The sequence below is a fragment of the Lichenostomus cassidix genome, chromosome Z (genome assembly GCF_008360975.1).
Source record: "Lichenostomus cassidix isolate B80296 chromosome Z, HeHo_3.0, whole genome shotgun sequence".
Taxonomy (NCBI): domain Eukaryota; kingdom Metazoa; phylum Chordata; class Aves; order Passeriformes; family Meliphagidae; genus Lichenostomus; species Lichenostomus cassidix.
The window spans coordinates 52,357,264-52,372,686 of record NC_139511.1 but is presented as its reverse complement, the minus strand read 5'-3'; the positions used below and the strand labels follow the sequence as shown (position 1 = coordinate 52,372,686).

Sequence of the window (15,423 nt, the reverse complement as noted above, 5' to 3'; positions counted from 1 at the left end):
ACAGTCCAGTTGATTTTACCAGAAAATCTGTCCTGCTCTAATGGTGTTGTATTGAATTCCTTGAAGCCACAGATGACTTGAGACACAAGATTGCACATAGTTCCCTCTTTCCCCTGGGAAAGGCTCCATGGTTTAAACCGGTTGTTTAACATAGGAGTTGAAGAAAGACAAAATCAGAAGGCACCTCCAGCACCAGTGGGTTGCACACTCTGCCAACACCGGCACCACCTTTACAATTTCCTTTTTAAACTCATCTCAAAGCCCACCGGGGTAAAGCGGCACCGCCCTCCCCCTGGGCACACGGCGCTGTCCCACCCCTGCCCTGCCCGCCCCGCCCCGCGGGCAGCGCGGCTCTCAACGGGCGGAGCGGCGCTCCGGGGCGGTGCCGGGCCCAGTTCCTGCTGCTGGGGATGGCGCGGCGGGCGGGCACGCTGCTGCCGCTCTGCCCGTCCTTCAGCCGGCTGCTGTGCCTGTCCCTGTCCCTGTGCCTGCCCCTGTGCCTGGCGCGCCCGCCCGGCCCGCACCTCGTGCTGGTGCTGGCCGACGACCTGGGCTGGGGCGACGTGGGCTGGCACGGCTCTGCCATCCGCACGCCGCGGCTGGACGCGCTGGGGGCGGGCGGCGTGCGGCTGGAGCAGTACTACACGCAGCCGCTCTGCACGCCGTCCCGCAGCCAGCTCCTCTCGGGCCGCTACCAGGTAGGGCACAGACCCTGGGGCTGCCGCTGCCCGCCCCGCCCGGGGTGTGCTGGGGCGATGCTGCGGGCTGCTCCCCGCTTGCTGCTGGCCGTACCCCGTGTGGCTGGGGCTTCCTGCGGCTCTGCGGAGAGCAGCTGCTCTGAAATGCAAACTTCACTTTGGCTCGCGAGCTGGGCAGTGAGCTAAACACGGGATCGGTACAAATTGTTGTGTTCCAGAAAAGCCGGGGTGCTCTTTGTGCTCAGGTCGGATTAACAGGCACGGCAGCCTGTCGTGGAAGGTGTCCCTGCCCTGGTCATATGACTCCTGGATATTTTTCCCCTGGACAGGCACGCGGTCGAGACGGAGACAGAAGCAGATCAGCGCCACTTGTTCCGGTTTTGGAACATGTTTTCCAGTGTAGCGCTAACATGGGTCACAAGGTGTACACTAACCTCCTCTTGGTGCCGGAGGTGTTACACGTTCTGCGCTCCTCCATGGAGTGCACACAGAGGGATCATCAGTCTGGGTGCTAGTCTCCAGCTACTTCGTAGTCCTTATGCTGATTTTACTTTTTTTTTTTTTTTTTTTTTTTTTTTTTTTTTCTTGGTCCCGGTTGCACAGGTATTAGATTTGGGCTTTATGATGCTGGTGTACTTCTACCCTTTCCCTTCCTCTTTGCAATTTTTCCAAAATCGGGGTGGGGGGTGGGAGGAAAGGACGTACAGAGGGAAGAAACTGAGAAAGGGTTAAGTTTGCTTCAGAAACTTCGTCCTCTCTTAAGAAGTCTTGCATATCCTTGTTAACCATAGTGATTTGCCAGAGAAACTGCTCTGAGCGAAATAAACATCATCCTGTATTAGTGGATGCTATCTCTTGTTTCAGGAAGGATGTTCTAGGTAACACTCTTTCAAGCAACATTTGTCCTGTTCCTAGAAAATCCAGGAATCAATGAATAAGAATAAGCAATTTACATTTTTACCAACTTTTTAAATTGTTCTATGAAATAACCTGAAATATTTTTTTCATTGTGACTATTCTTAAAATACAGTTCATAGCCTGAACATGCTTTCCAATAAATGAGACAGTGCTGCATCATATTTTAAAAACTGACATTGAAAATTCCTGTAGTTCAGTCTGGATTTAAATTCATCCCATACATCTGGCTTGATAATTTGATGATCTTTGTGTTGACTCTGTTACAACTGAGTAAAATAATATTAGAAAATGGAAGTAATCTTTCTCCTTTTTTTTTAATAGAGGAGACATTCTGTACAGAAACAATTATGCAGCAAATATATATGTGAGATTTCTTAAAATTTGTTTTACTCATGGATATGATTATCAATTGCTTAGAGACTTTTAAAAAATTTTTTTGACATTTTAAAGACATTTAAAAAAATTTTTAAGACATTTTAAAAAAATCTTTTGCACAGATTTTTTAAAATTTGTTTTACTCATGGATATGATTATCAGTTGCTTAGAGACTTGAGAAAAGAACCTAAATCTAGTACTCTCTGGAGCTGGAATTTTGATATCACTTTGCAATCTGTATGAAAGAAAAGCAATGGTATTGGTGTAAGATAGCTGTAGCCTAATTCTTTTTCTCATTCTCCAGATACAGTGAGAGAAATTGCAATGCTTTGCTAGTTTGTATCCTTCTGTATATTAATAATGTTCTCTGTAATGCAGCATTTTAAAATATTTTAAATATATTTTTATATGTAATATAAAATTTATACTATAATTTAATTTTTGGAGCCTCCTTGTTCAAAGAAAATTAGTAACTAGTAGGTCCTTTAGAAGAGGGCCTTCCTCTCCAGTTGCCTAAGATCAGGCCTTACTTGGTTTAAAAGTCAGTTCAGTCAGTTGCTAAAGCAATGCTTTGAAAGTTAATCATGCAGCTTGCAACACTGATGTGCTTAGTGGAGTCATAAAATCTGGTGCTCCAGGGGGTCTTAGACGTTTTGTGATTTGACACAGATTGCTAGAAATATTTAGTAAATTAACAAGATATTTATACTTGTAAACGATTGCTGGCCTAGGTTTAGCATAGTGCCTTTTTGAGTGTGGAGAAGATGGGGAAGTTGACAAAAGTGAGCTTATAGTAGGCAGTAACCGAGGTGGTTCCTTATATCAAGCTTGATACACTAGTGTAAGTATGTTGTCAGTAATGGTTTTGTAAAGAGATACAAAATTCAGCACTTAGTAAGACTAGAAACTTAAGTAGAACTATTATATGTTGGATCTAGGCAGTGTAAAGCTTGTGTCATCCCTATATCCAAATGCTTTGTATAGTGCTTATACTCATTTAAAGTGTGCAAATAAATACATAAATGTGTTTATATAATATCCATTTAGAAGAGTAATAGAAAAATAGTTTTATTTTATCACCCTTTTCTCCAGTGACTGTTCTTTAATACAGGCAAAAGCTTGATAGCTTCAATAGCCATGTGCTTTTTTGCCCATTTCATTCCCATTTAAAATCTCTCACTCCCTGTTGAGATGCCCCTAGCCTTCAAAGAGACCATAATGCTAATCCTTACTTGTTAGATTTCTAGCTAAAAGCATAAAAAGCTTTGGGTTTGTTTGGTTTAGCATTGGGGTTTTTTTGTTGGTTTTTTTTTTAATTGTGCTTGATTTATGCCTGGGAACATGTTAACTCTTGCAGTGCTGTTTTCTTGTTTCCTCCATGCAACCCCTGCTCTCCACCTGCAGCTTCCTCATCATCTTCAGTGCTACACTGGTAAAATGAAAAGCCCCTGAGATTAATGCTACCCTCTGATACAGCTGTGCTTCTTTCTGGGCCTGCTTATAAATTAACCCGTGGGCTGCATTGTAAGTGATCTCTCACACTTCTTTTCTCTGCTAGATCCACACAGGTTTACAGCACCAGATAATCTGGCCATGCCAGCCCAGCTGTCTGCCACTGGATGAGAAACTCCTCCCAGAGCTACTTCAAGAGGCAGGATATGTAACTCACATGGTGGGGAAGTGGCATTTAGGGATGTACAGAAAAGAATGCCTTCCAACCCGCAGAGGATTTGACACTTACTTTGGTAATGGTTTGATTTAACATGGGCAATAAATGCAGTGTTAAAAAGGATGAGAAACTGCCCCATTCTTGTAAGAACAGCAGATTTACTATTAGTTTATGAGTAAAGGAAAGCTGGGTATGCATATTTCCGAAGTATCACTGCTTAAAATACGAGAATACCTAAAATGTACGCTTAAGCATTACAACTTACTGAAGAAAGTATTGGAATTATTGTGTGGCTCCAAATGAGGTATTTCTTTCTTACCATCTTCCCTCACCTCTCTCATCTTCCCAGAGGTAACTTTATTCCCAATTCTCTGTGTCCTACCTACAGCAGCAAAGGGGAAATAGGGAATGGGGGTTACAGACAGTTTGTGTAGCATTGATTTTCCAGAGCTGGTATCAAGATGATGTGAAAAGCTCTACAAAGTAGTATCCAAAAACTCACAAGTTACGAAGTCAAACTCTTAGACTAGAAAATAGATTGTCAAAGTGTGAGTGCATTACCTGCAGAATAGCTTACAGCTATTGTTCCTCTTGCAGTTGGGCTCCTGTCCCAGTACTGGTTCCACATTTTTAGTTTTGCACAAGTGTCATGGATGTTGCGTGACTTGGGCTGTCTGCTTTACATGTCATTCTGCACAACACTGAGCTCAAAGAGCTCCGTCTCCACTTGGTTGTTTTTAAGATCCTTTCCTTGAATGATGAATTTCAAAATAGTTCATTTCAATTCAGAAGCCTGTGTTGCTCTTGTCTGACCTCAGGTTTAAATGAAGAGTTTAAAAGATAAAATAATTTTATCTTTTGAAAGAATACCCGTTCTTTTCCACCTAAAAATATAGTAGAAATTTACATTGTATTTAAGACAACCTTGTTCTTTTTGTACGTCTGTTTTTGTAGAAATAAGTAGTTGAAGCTGCTGAATAAAAGTTCAAGTAAAGTTCATTCATCTTGGATTTTTGTCCCAAGTTTTTGTTTGCAGTACATAAGACTATTCTTTTGGGTTCATCTGCTTCTTCAGGATATTGGGGGAGGAATAAAAAAATCTAATTTCAGGTGTAACTTTTGAGATTCAGGTGATTTGAAGAAGTTTTGTTTGTGGTAGCTAAAACACAAGGGCTCTCAGTGCTTATCAGGCTGGCCCAAGGTATGACCAAATCTATGAATGTTGAATTTTTGCTTAATTCCTTTTGGATATCTCTAAATGATAGTGTCTTTTCTCCACCAGCTGGTGTCACTAGTGGATCAGAAATTACTTTACAGCAGACATAAGAGATAATTCTGCATATCTACATCTCTTATGATTCTGCAGTCATAAGAGATGATTCTCACTTGGGTGTTTTTGAATAAATGAATCTAAAAAATTCCAAACTTTCTAATAGAGATGGAAGTCTTACATCAAAATACAAACATACAAAAATCATGCCACCAAAAATGAGACTAGTGCATGGCTAGATTACTGCCTTTGCTCTCAGTGCATTAGTTTAATGCTAATGGACATCGAAGTATAAATAATAAGACAATGAACTGCTTTGAAAATGTTTAATTTCTTCTGAAATTACTACTCGCATTAGCAATGAAAAGCCATGAGGTATTAAATGTGGAGCTACTTAGACCTGTCGGGGTGTCACTGTAGATGGTCCAGGGTTGAATTAGTGTTTTAGCTCAAAACCACTACTGTTTAGGCATTTATGTTTGACTTTTTTCTCCTCCTGATGTATGTGTTTATGTGACTCGAGGTTGGCCTGCTCATTTGACATCTTTTTCTGTTCTAGGTTATCTCCTGGGCAGTGAGGATTATTACACTCATGACCGCTGCTTCCTCATCAAAGCAAAGAATGTGACACGCTGTGCTCTGGACTTTCGGGATGGAGAAGAAGTTGCAACTGGATTTAAAAATGTGTACTCCACAAATCTATTCACAGAAAGAGCTATAGATATTATAGCCAATCACAAAACTGAGAAGGTACAGTCAACTGCTGCTACTCTGATAGCTTCAACATTAAAGAATGTTGTAAACAATGTTAATGAAATATCAATAGAGAGAGCTGTGTTTGAGCTGTAATTTGGGGCTAGTGGGTACGTAGAGCTAAATGTGAGAAGCAGCACTGGTAAAACTTGTCTTGTGTGCTGCCAAAATCAGGTTTGGCTGCATGGTCCTGCTAGAGCCAAAACCTGGACACAAATGCAGCATCATAAGTCAAACAGGTTTGTACTCAAAATTAACTTATACTCTTCTCCATTTCTTTTTATGTAATGCAATTACAATCACTAAATTTTTAGAAATGTTTTAGCAAGTAGTGTGCACTTCTAAGAAGAGAAGGTAACTGTAAGGGGAGAAGTTTAATAGAATGAAATTGTTAGCAATTGTGTTATGAAGTAAAGACACACCTAATGTTTTTCCACAGGTTTTCAAAAGTAATTTTTCAAAGCTTTCTTGGTTTATGTGCAGGGATTAGAAGATGTAGAAGTTGTAGAAGTAATCAAAACACACTACCTCCACTGTTGATAAATCAGGTCTGCTTTTGCTGCAGCAACTTTTGCACTTAGTACTTTAAGTTAACCTAATTTCCATTCTGTCCCTTCGGCCCCAGCCCCTCTTTCTCTACCTCGCCTTTCAGTCTGTGCATGAACCTCTTGAGGTCCCTGAAGAATACGTGGAACCATATTCTTTCATAAAAGATGTAAAGAGGCGCCATTATGCAGGGATGGTTTCTCTTATGGATGAAGCAGTAGGAAATCTGACTGATGCTCTGAAAACATATGGTCTTTGGAACAACACCGTTTTTGTTTTCTCTACCGGTAAGTTCCTTCAAGTATTCTTTCAGTAATAACTTTGGTACAGTGTCTAACAAGCTGACTACAGAGACATCTGGCCCCTCTGTATTTCCTCCAGATATTTCCTAACTACATAAGAGTGATGAAAGTTGAGCAGGACTTTTAAGTGAAACAGAGGTTTCCCTCCCTGCTCTTAGGGCTTTCTCAATCTTGAGAAAAACAGCTCTGAAGTAGGGTCTGTGCAAATGGGGGATGGTCCTGGTGGAGTAAAAACAGTAAAAATCTGAGGAGTGCAATGGAGTTAGAGGCGCTTTACTTGACCCTTCAGTTACTGAGGATCTGTCAGCATTGAATCCTTACTGAGAGCTGTCTACAGATTTATTTCTTCTGAAGCTGTCTGTCCCACCTGAATTACCAGGCATTGCATGAAGCACAAAGAGCCAGACAGCAAGCAGTTTGAAGCCAAAGCTCTTTCTTTCCCTTACTTTAAGGTGACATATAATTTTTGTCTTTCTTGAAATATTTCACTGGCATCTTACTCCCATGAAACAAAGGTCTGTTAATAAAACAGCTGAAAATATGATGCAGTCTAGTCAGCCAAATTACAGTCTAAGGTTTTGTATGTACAGGCACATGATCTGGTTTCTAGATTATTAGAGTAATGCAAATAATACATTGCAAAGCAGTCTCCTTTGTTTCCAAATTAAGAATGAAACAGAACCTTTTTGAAATACAGCTGCTTGGCTGGGTTTCAGGAACATATTTGCTCTTGTTTTGTTGGAAGTGGGAAGTAGCCTTTCAGTGCATACAGTTGCTCTTTTGTCCATGCTTTACATATTGGGGCTGTTAAAACGGCAGATTAATTTTCTGTGAACACTTTGAAAAACAACAGGAACAACAAAACTAAACAGACAAACAAAACAAAAAAAAGAACCAACCAAAGTTTGATGAAAATGCACTGATGTCTTTTGAGTTTAGCAGCTGCTTCGTATAGCACTCGGAATCTTGGAATTTCATTTTGACTCCAAACCTGTTTGCATTATGATGTTACATTTGTGTCCAGGTTTTGGCTCTAGCAGGATTCAATAACTCTTCCATGCTTGTTTCTGTTTGCAAAGTTTTTATATTTAGAACTGAAAGTAAGCAAAGACATATGGAAAATGATACCAGTATTTATTCCATATGGAAACAATCCAGTCTTTGCTGATGGGGCCTTGGTAGAGTTATTTCAGTGGTGTTTGTTCAGTACATTGGAACAAAACTAAATACATTCAAACTAGAATTGCAAGGTATTAGTGAATTAAAAAGACAAATTAGTTTTTTTTCATTTGTGCAGCATTTATTTTTCTGAACAGTGACAGTCTAGCCTGTGTTTTGACTGATTATTTTGCAATCAGTTACAGTATGTTTCAGCAAGAGTCAAACAATCAGGACAATCAAGTGTCTGCCCTATCTAATGGGTCTTATTTTGAGTTAATTGAAAGTTTAAACTTCCAAGAGTTAAATTTAATATGACTAAAATGCGTGGAAATTGGACTTAGATCAAGCAGGACAGGGGCCAGTGACTCGCTTTTTTTCAATGTTCTCCCTTTACTTCATGCAGTTATTCTTTACAGGCATAAAACATTGTATGCAATAAGGACTCAGTTTCCAAAACCAAATGTGGTAACCATAAAGCATTAAAAAAAGACCGAAAAAGGGAAAAAAGGTATGGAATTACTGAGTTTTTCTGTATTTTGTTTAGTGCTTTTGCAGGTGGTGTGTTTCAGAACAGACATTAGAACATGGTTGAAAAGAAGCACGAGAGGGTGAGCAGTTGAGCATCTCGTGCAGAAAGCTGTGCTGTCTGAGATCTCTCTGCACAGCCTTCAAGTCCTTTGAAACTGGGAGCTCTGGGATGCACTGGGAGCTATAATATGAGCATATGGTTATAGTGTGATTTCCCTTCAGCTCCCGAGGACATGCCTGCTTGAGGAAGTCCCTCTCCCTGCCCCAAGTGCTGTTCTGGCACTGGGAGAACCTCTTCTTGCTTGGTGAGGCACATCAGGGGACACATACTTTTCATTATGATCAGGGACTCTCTCCAAGAATGTTCTTCCCATTTGGTGGGATTAAGAATCAATCTAAGGATTTCAATGAAGACTGCAAGGGAGAATCTGGGGAATGATAAAGTTTATGCATAATTTTAATGAGCAATGTTAAAGACAAAAAATCATCATACTTGCCCAGAGATATCTGTGGGTTCTGGTGGGTGAGAGGCTGGACATGGTCCAGCCATGAGCACTCACAGCCCAGAAAGCCAAACCTGTCCTGGGCTGCATCCAAAGCTGTGTGAGCAGCAGAGCAAGGGAGGGGATTCTGCCCCTCTGCTCTGCTCTGCTCTGGTGATACCTGCAGTGCTGTGTCCAGCTCTGGGGTTCCTGCACAGGCAGGACATGGACCTGTTGGAGTAAGTCCAGGGGAGGGCCACAGAAATTATCAGAGAGCTGGAGCACCTCCCCTTTTAGGACAGGCCCAGAGAGTTGGGGTTGTTCAGCCTGGAGAGAGAAGGCTCTGAAGAGACCTTGCTGCAGCCTTTCAGTACTTAAAGTAGGCTTATAAAAAAGATGAGGAGTTTTTAACAGGACCTGTTGCAATAGGGCAAGGAGTGATGGTTTTAAACTGAAGTAGAACAGATTCAGACTAGATATAAGGAAGACATTTTTCATTATAAGGTTGGTGAAACACTGCAGCAGGTTTCTGAGAGGTGGTGGATGTCCTATCCCTGGAAACATTCAGAGTCAGATTGTATGGGGAACTAAATAACATGATCTAGTCAAAGAAGTCCATGTACATTTTAGAGGGATTGGACTAAATGACTTTTAAACATCCTTTCAAACCCAAACCATTCTATGAGAAAATCACTCTCTGTTTCATTAGCTATGTAGTTTGATAAAGGTGTTGTTGAAAGTCTGTAGAGGAAAAAGAAGGCCCTGCTTTTATGGTACATTTTACTAGGTTCATTACTGTTTCCTTTTTAGTTGCAGCCAAAATTTGCACTTCATGTTTGCATCTCTCCATGCTTTAAAAGTCCCACCCAAATAATAATTCACAGGTGGTCATTTCCTATTTTGTGCTATAGCGAGTAGCATTGCAACAAACAGACTTCTGACTACTTCACTGTGAAGTGTTGACCCCAAACTGTAGATCTCTTTTTACTTGGTACATATTTAAAAACTGTAGAACATGGTGTAATCTTTGATCTTGTAGTACGGTTTGTTTTTTTTATTATACTCTTATATGTATATATATGTTATGGCTCAAAAGGGATTGCCTTGAAAACATGCCAATTGACAAATGGAAATGCTGCACATTTTGAATGAATCATGTAAAATGTGTAGAAGAATTTCAGTTCGTCTTTAAAGTGGCCTGATGGAAATACCAAGATAAAAATGGAAGTTCATTACATTGGGTCAATAGCAAAGTCTGACTCCATCAGTATGTCCTGTAAATCAACCTTCTGGTGTCCTTTTGAACAGATAGACAGGCTATTTGTACAACTAAATAAGAAAAAGGTGAGCAGGTTCAATGTCATGTGGTGTTATATTTGTGTGTGAAGTAGTAGCTTGAGAAGTTGCCAGTCAACACTTCTCAAGCTACTACTTGGAGTAGAATGGAGTAGAATTTATTTATATGGAGCACTTTTGTACTGTAGATACAGGTAAGTCTATGCTAAAAAGATCATTGATGAAAATGAAATCATTCCTTGTTTAGGCAAAACAGGTGAAAATGAATTCAGAAGTGGTGGGTGACCATGGCCTGTTGTCCACTTGAAATCAAACAGAATGAAAGATCAGGGTGTATTTTTCTTTTTAGCAATCATAGGAGACTGTAACTACCAATGTTCTTGAGGAGGGCCTTGATTTAAGATAAAGGTCATAAAAAGCATTAAAGTGGTACAAATTTGCCTCAGAACTATTATCATGGGCTTTGAGTCCAAATTCTGCTTCAAATACAGAGCTATGATGTGAGATAAGAAGTGGGGATTGCTGTGAATATGATGTGATTATAGATTCTGCAAGGTATTACAAGAAATTTTGGTGTAAACTTGCCAGTGTTAAAGCAAACGAATATATCAGTTGTGCGTTAAAGCTACTATTCTTTGCCTTATTTAACTTTCAGCTTTTTATAATACTAAAACACTGTGGAGCAAAACTCCTTTCTTCCAGTGTTTCTTGCTGTTTTTCAATGTGCATTAACACTGTAGTGCCCACTAGTTGCCATAAGAGGGCTTTGAAAAGCAGAACACATGGAACTTTTCAAGGCTTGGTTTACATTGCTAAGAGGAAACCACATAAATCCATTCCATAATGGAGCATGTGACAGTGATGACTGTTTTCACTCCAAAAGACAATCTTTTTATCATTGTAGAATTATGATTAATAAGAGCACAGATTGTTTTGGACATATGTACTGATGTTTATACAGTGTCTATCATATCCCTAGGTTTCTTTCCCCACAAATTTCATATTACACTTTTTTTTTTTTTTTTTTTTGTGCTCCAGCCAGCATATTGTGGCTTTTGGCTAATGAAATACTGGGATTTTTTTTTTTTTTGCTTATTTCCAGTGCCTTCTTTGAGAGTATGAGTCTGACTTTCACTGGTTCTTTAAGGGTATTTTTTTATCTTCTTGATATCTTTCTTCACAAATGAGCTCCTGCTCCTTCACTTCTGCTTGCAAGGGACTTCAGAGAGCCTTCTAATTGCAGATTGTCCAAGCCAGCTGAAGGACAGATTGGTTAGAATAGTTATTCCCTGTCTGTGATGTCAGAGGTGCTAATTTTGAAGGTTGTACTCTTAGATTTTTTCTTTATTAGAGACCTGAAGACTTGTTTTAGTTGGTCTTCCAGAGGTTTTTGAGAGGTTTAGTGTGTTGCCAGTGAGGAAGATGCCTGGGCACCTATTGCCTGAGCATCTGCTGCTTCCGAAGCAGAAACAAGCACAGGCTGCAAGCACCTTCAATCACACTAGTTATTTGAGTCCATATGTTGGCAAATATTATTTTTCTGTTTCTTATTTATTTAATCTTATTTTTATACAGGCAAAAGTTCTGACAAATCTCTGTACTTGCATTGGTTAGAATTGTTACATGTCAATGGTACTGAAAGGTGCATGTGGTTGGTGTTTTGTACTTCAGTGCTGGCTTTTTTTTTCCTTCAGGCTTTTTCCATACTGAAGGGTGATAAGAATAATTTTTTTAGAAATTAAAAAATACTTTTTCTGTTACATGATGCAGATAATGATAATGAGACTAGATTTTTAAGAATATATTATCAAAGATGGAAAATACTATGATAGGAATGGACTTAAAATCAATACTGAAAGATGTTGATAATCAATATATTGACTCCCTCTCTCCCTCCTCCCCTTTTAAAATCCTGTGAAAACCCAAAATGTTTTGTAGGAAATGTTTATTTATCTTCCCTTCCGTCTAGCATTAATCCCTCCTCACCCACCCAGCTTTTTCCATGCAAAACCTAACACTCCAAAGCCAAGTTCCTGAACAGGGAGTGACCTCGTGCCAGAGACATTTGCTTCTTTTCTCATCATGTTTAAAAGCTCCAGCATAAGTTGAATCTTGAATTTTTCTTCCTTTTTGTAGTGAATGCCAGTGCTTGAAGTGAAATTCATTTGTAAATGAAACTTGGAAGTCAATTGTGCAAGTGGCCCAGTTTTGTGTAAAGCTTTGATTTAAGCACGTTAATAGCTGTGGTAGTAATTTTTTTCTCAAACTGACGCATGTGTTGAAAACAGCTCATTTTATGTAATAACGATAATGTTTAATAATTTCCCACAGTTCCCAAAAGATTGTCTTAAACTATGATTACTATTAAACTGTACTCATTTGTTTTCCACAGTAGCATTTGAGAAGCATTTATCCTTTGTGTCAGAATTTTGTACACCCAAACAGTGGTCAAGTTCAGTTCTGTCAGTGGGACAAATCCAAAGTTTTCCTGACAGTGTCTTGTCTAACTTGCTCACTGCAGACAAATGAACAGTTTGTCAGGTTATTCCTGTTGGTTTTGGGTTAAAATTTCCTCCTGTGTTTCTGTCATGTCTAGTGATGGTGATGCTGGTGTAGACCTTGACACATCAAGGTCTGTAACTTTGAGACTTTTTTAATTACTGAGACTGCTCACAATGAAAGCAGTCGACTGAAACTGTCTGTGCTAGGATTTCTGCTGTCATGAAAGCTGCACTGGGAAGCAGAAGAAAAATCAGTGGGATGAAAACGGGCATTGTTCATGCAGCTTTTGTAGGGCTAAGTGTGTAACTGTTGGAAGCTTGTGTACATCAAATGTATTTTTTTTCCCATGAGGTCAGTTTTCCTTTTTTTTTTTTCAATTTTCAAAAAGTCAGGAGAATAAAGAGACAGTTCTGGTGAGTTGCAAAAAGTTGATTTATATGAGCACAGCTCGATAAAAGTTACTCTGTAAATGCTCAGTAAAGTTGTTCAGCAAATGGTGCTCTGATGCAGGGGAGGTATTATATTCCCTTGATGGAAAATAAAAGCCCTATAGTTGTATTTAAAGCCCAACAAGAATTACATTAGCAGAATTTTATATTAGAAGGTGTAGCTTTCTATTTTCCCTCTAATAGAAAGGCTTTCAATAGTGTTTCCATCACACATACACAAATAAATCTGTATCAAGCACTGAAAATATAATAATGTGTCAGCACTCCGAAGACAAAGTGGCTTTTCTGCCATTTAACATTGAACCTTCAAGGTTATTCTTTCCACTGTGAGTACACAACAACAGACTGAAGTACACTACAGATGATTTTTCTTCAGCTGGTCTTACCAAATGATTTTGGTTTGTTTTGTTGGAAATACATGTTTTGTATTAGCCATCAGAGGGAGTGTGATTGCTCTTCTGTCACACTTGCAGCACGACTCAAAAATGCAGCAACACTTGGATCTTTCAGATACAAAATGGGGAAGCAGGGAAGAACTTGAGTTCAAATTAAGGGCAAAGTTATTCTCAAATTCATGCTGCAAGTCTCCTATCCGCAGTGTAGATCTCTGTTGTGTATTCTGTATTTTTTTTTTTTTAAATGAAGCCTCAATTGGAGTTCTGCTCTTGGAACGTGTACAGAGTAAGCATTATTTATGCTGTGAAGATCAGAGGGGAGAAGTTTTCCCCCAATGTGTTCCTTTACCACTATTATTGACAATGCTCTCTGTTTCACTGTGACTCACAACCAGGAGATTAAATCACACAAAGGAAGGGCTCTGAAGTCCTGTTGTGTGACCTAGACTTTCAGCAAGAATGTTGGAGGTCAAAAATGAGATGCATTTACAGAGCTGTGCATTGATGCTGTCTGATGTTTGCTCATATTGTGTCTAGCACTAGTAAGTGCTAGATAATTCCCTTTCACATATGCAAAATTGACACACAGAACTAAAAAAGGTTTAAAAAACCGCAGCTAAACCAAGCACTAGCTGCCTGCTTGTTTTGTTGACACTGGCAACTGATTGTAGTTTGCATTCAAAATTGTATACGAATATTAGGCATGACCTGTTAGTAGATGAGTAGACTGTCTCCTGCTTAACTACATCACTTCATTTTTAAATAACATAATATGTATAATACATATTAAATGATACATGATGGTATCAAGTCTGCTAAATAACTGTGAGGGTTTTAAATTGTTGAATCACTCTTGCTTGTAGTTCCCATTCTTTGCTCTTTATTATTGTGAGCTGTATTTTGCCTCTGTAATTTCAATAGTGTTTAAAACAAAATCATATGAAGTCCATATTTGCATTATGGAATAGAAATGTCAACACTTAATGTAAACAGAACTGCAGGGGTTTGGCTCTTCTGTTGTCTCCCCATCAGAAATAGGCAACAGGAGGAAAGGCATAGGAATTGGGGTTTTGCCCTACTTTCTGTCTTTTTCACTTGTCTGAGTTTGTTTGCAGGTTACCCCTTTTAGTTGCAAACTTAAATCTGATTTGTAGAAATATTGAAGGTAGTGCAAGTAATTTCATTGACATGCTCTGTTTTCAACAACAGTAAGACACTAAACTTGTTAAATTGCCTTCTTGAAGTCTGTAAGTTACATATGAAATAATTTCGTAGTTAACTTTTAATATACTTTCCAGTTTTGCTTCAGTTGGATGGACCCTCACACTGACCTCCATGTGGTTCTGATTAAGTTTAAGAGCATGATTGCTCCTGAAGCCCCAGCCCTTCAAAGGAGCATGAGATATATAACATATAAGAAATGTTTAGAGAACTAAACTATGGATGAATTGAATATGCCTTCTTATTTCAGCCATTCTTTTCTATATTGTTACACTCATTATTGTTTAGTTGTAAATTAAGGGAACTTACATAGTTGCTAGTATTCAAGATTGAGTTGAATTTAATTTTTGAAATGCAGTATTACGGTATCAAAGAGAAAAATAAAAATCTCAGTATTGGAAAATAAAAGCAGAATGATGTGAAGGAAAGCAAGAAGCAACCTCTTCTGTTGTCCAGTTTAGTGGTTCGGACTCTGGAACAGTGAGACAAAGATGGTTGCAAAACCTGTCCTCAATCCATCATCCTTTGTAATTCATCCTCTGTTAAGGGAATTGTGCTGCCTGCCTGACAGTGGTACAGCGGTAGGATTGCTTTAGATGCTGTATGATTCAGGATTAGAAGTGTCTTTTTGTTGTTGCTGTTTACAGCTTGTAAAGTCTCTTAATGCATTAGCATAACAAGAGAAGGGGAAAAATGTCCAAAATTCATGACAGTTTGAGTTTCTCTTTGAGCTTTGATCGTTCTCAGCTCGGGTGTTGCACAGTGGGAATGTATCAGAAATGTAAGGAGAGGAAAGGTAGAAATTGTTTTTTTGGAGTTAAGGAATTTGGTCTTCCTTATTTTACTAGGACCTTAGTG

At 39.2% G+C, this 15,423-nt stretch overlaps 1 protein-coding gene across 1 annotated transcript in view; it reads left to right on the top strand.

Annotated features, from left to right (window-relative positions):
- Positions 1-386: 386 nt before the first annotated feature.
- ARSB (arylsulfatase B) overlaps positions 387-15,423 on the top strand; it is a 61,205-nt gene continuing 46,168 nt past the window's right edge. Inside the window, exons 1-4 of the mRNA XM_085042194.1 lie at positions 387-698; positions 3,550-3,736; positions 5,490-5,680; positions 6,309-6,516. Coding sequence (XP_084898320.1) covers positions 411-698; positions 3,550-3,736; positions 5,490-5,680; positions 6,309-6,516 — 874 coding nt within the window. The 5' untranslated portion in view covers positions 387-410. The remainder of the gene's footprint in view (positions 699-3,549; positions 3,737-5,489; positions 5,681-6,308; positions 6,517-15,423) is intronic.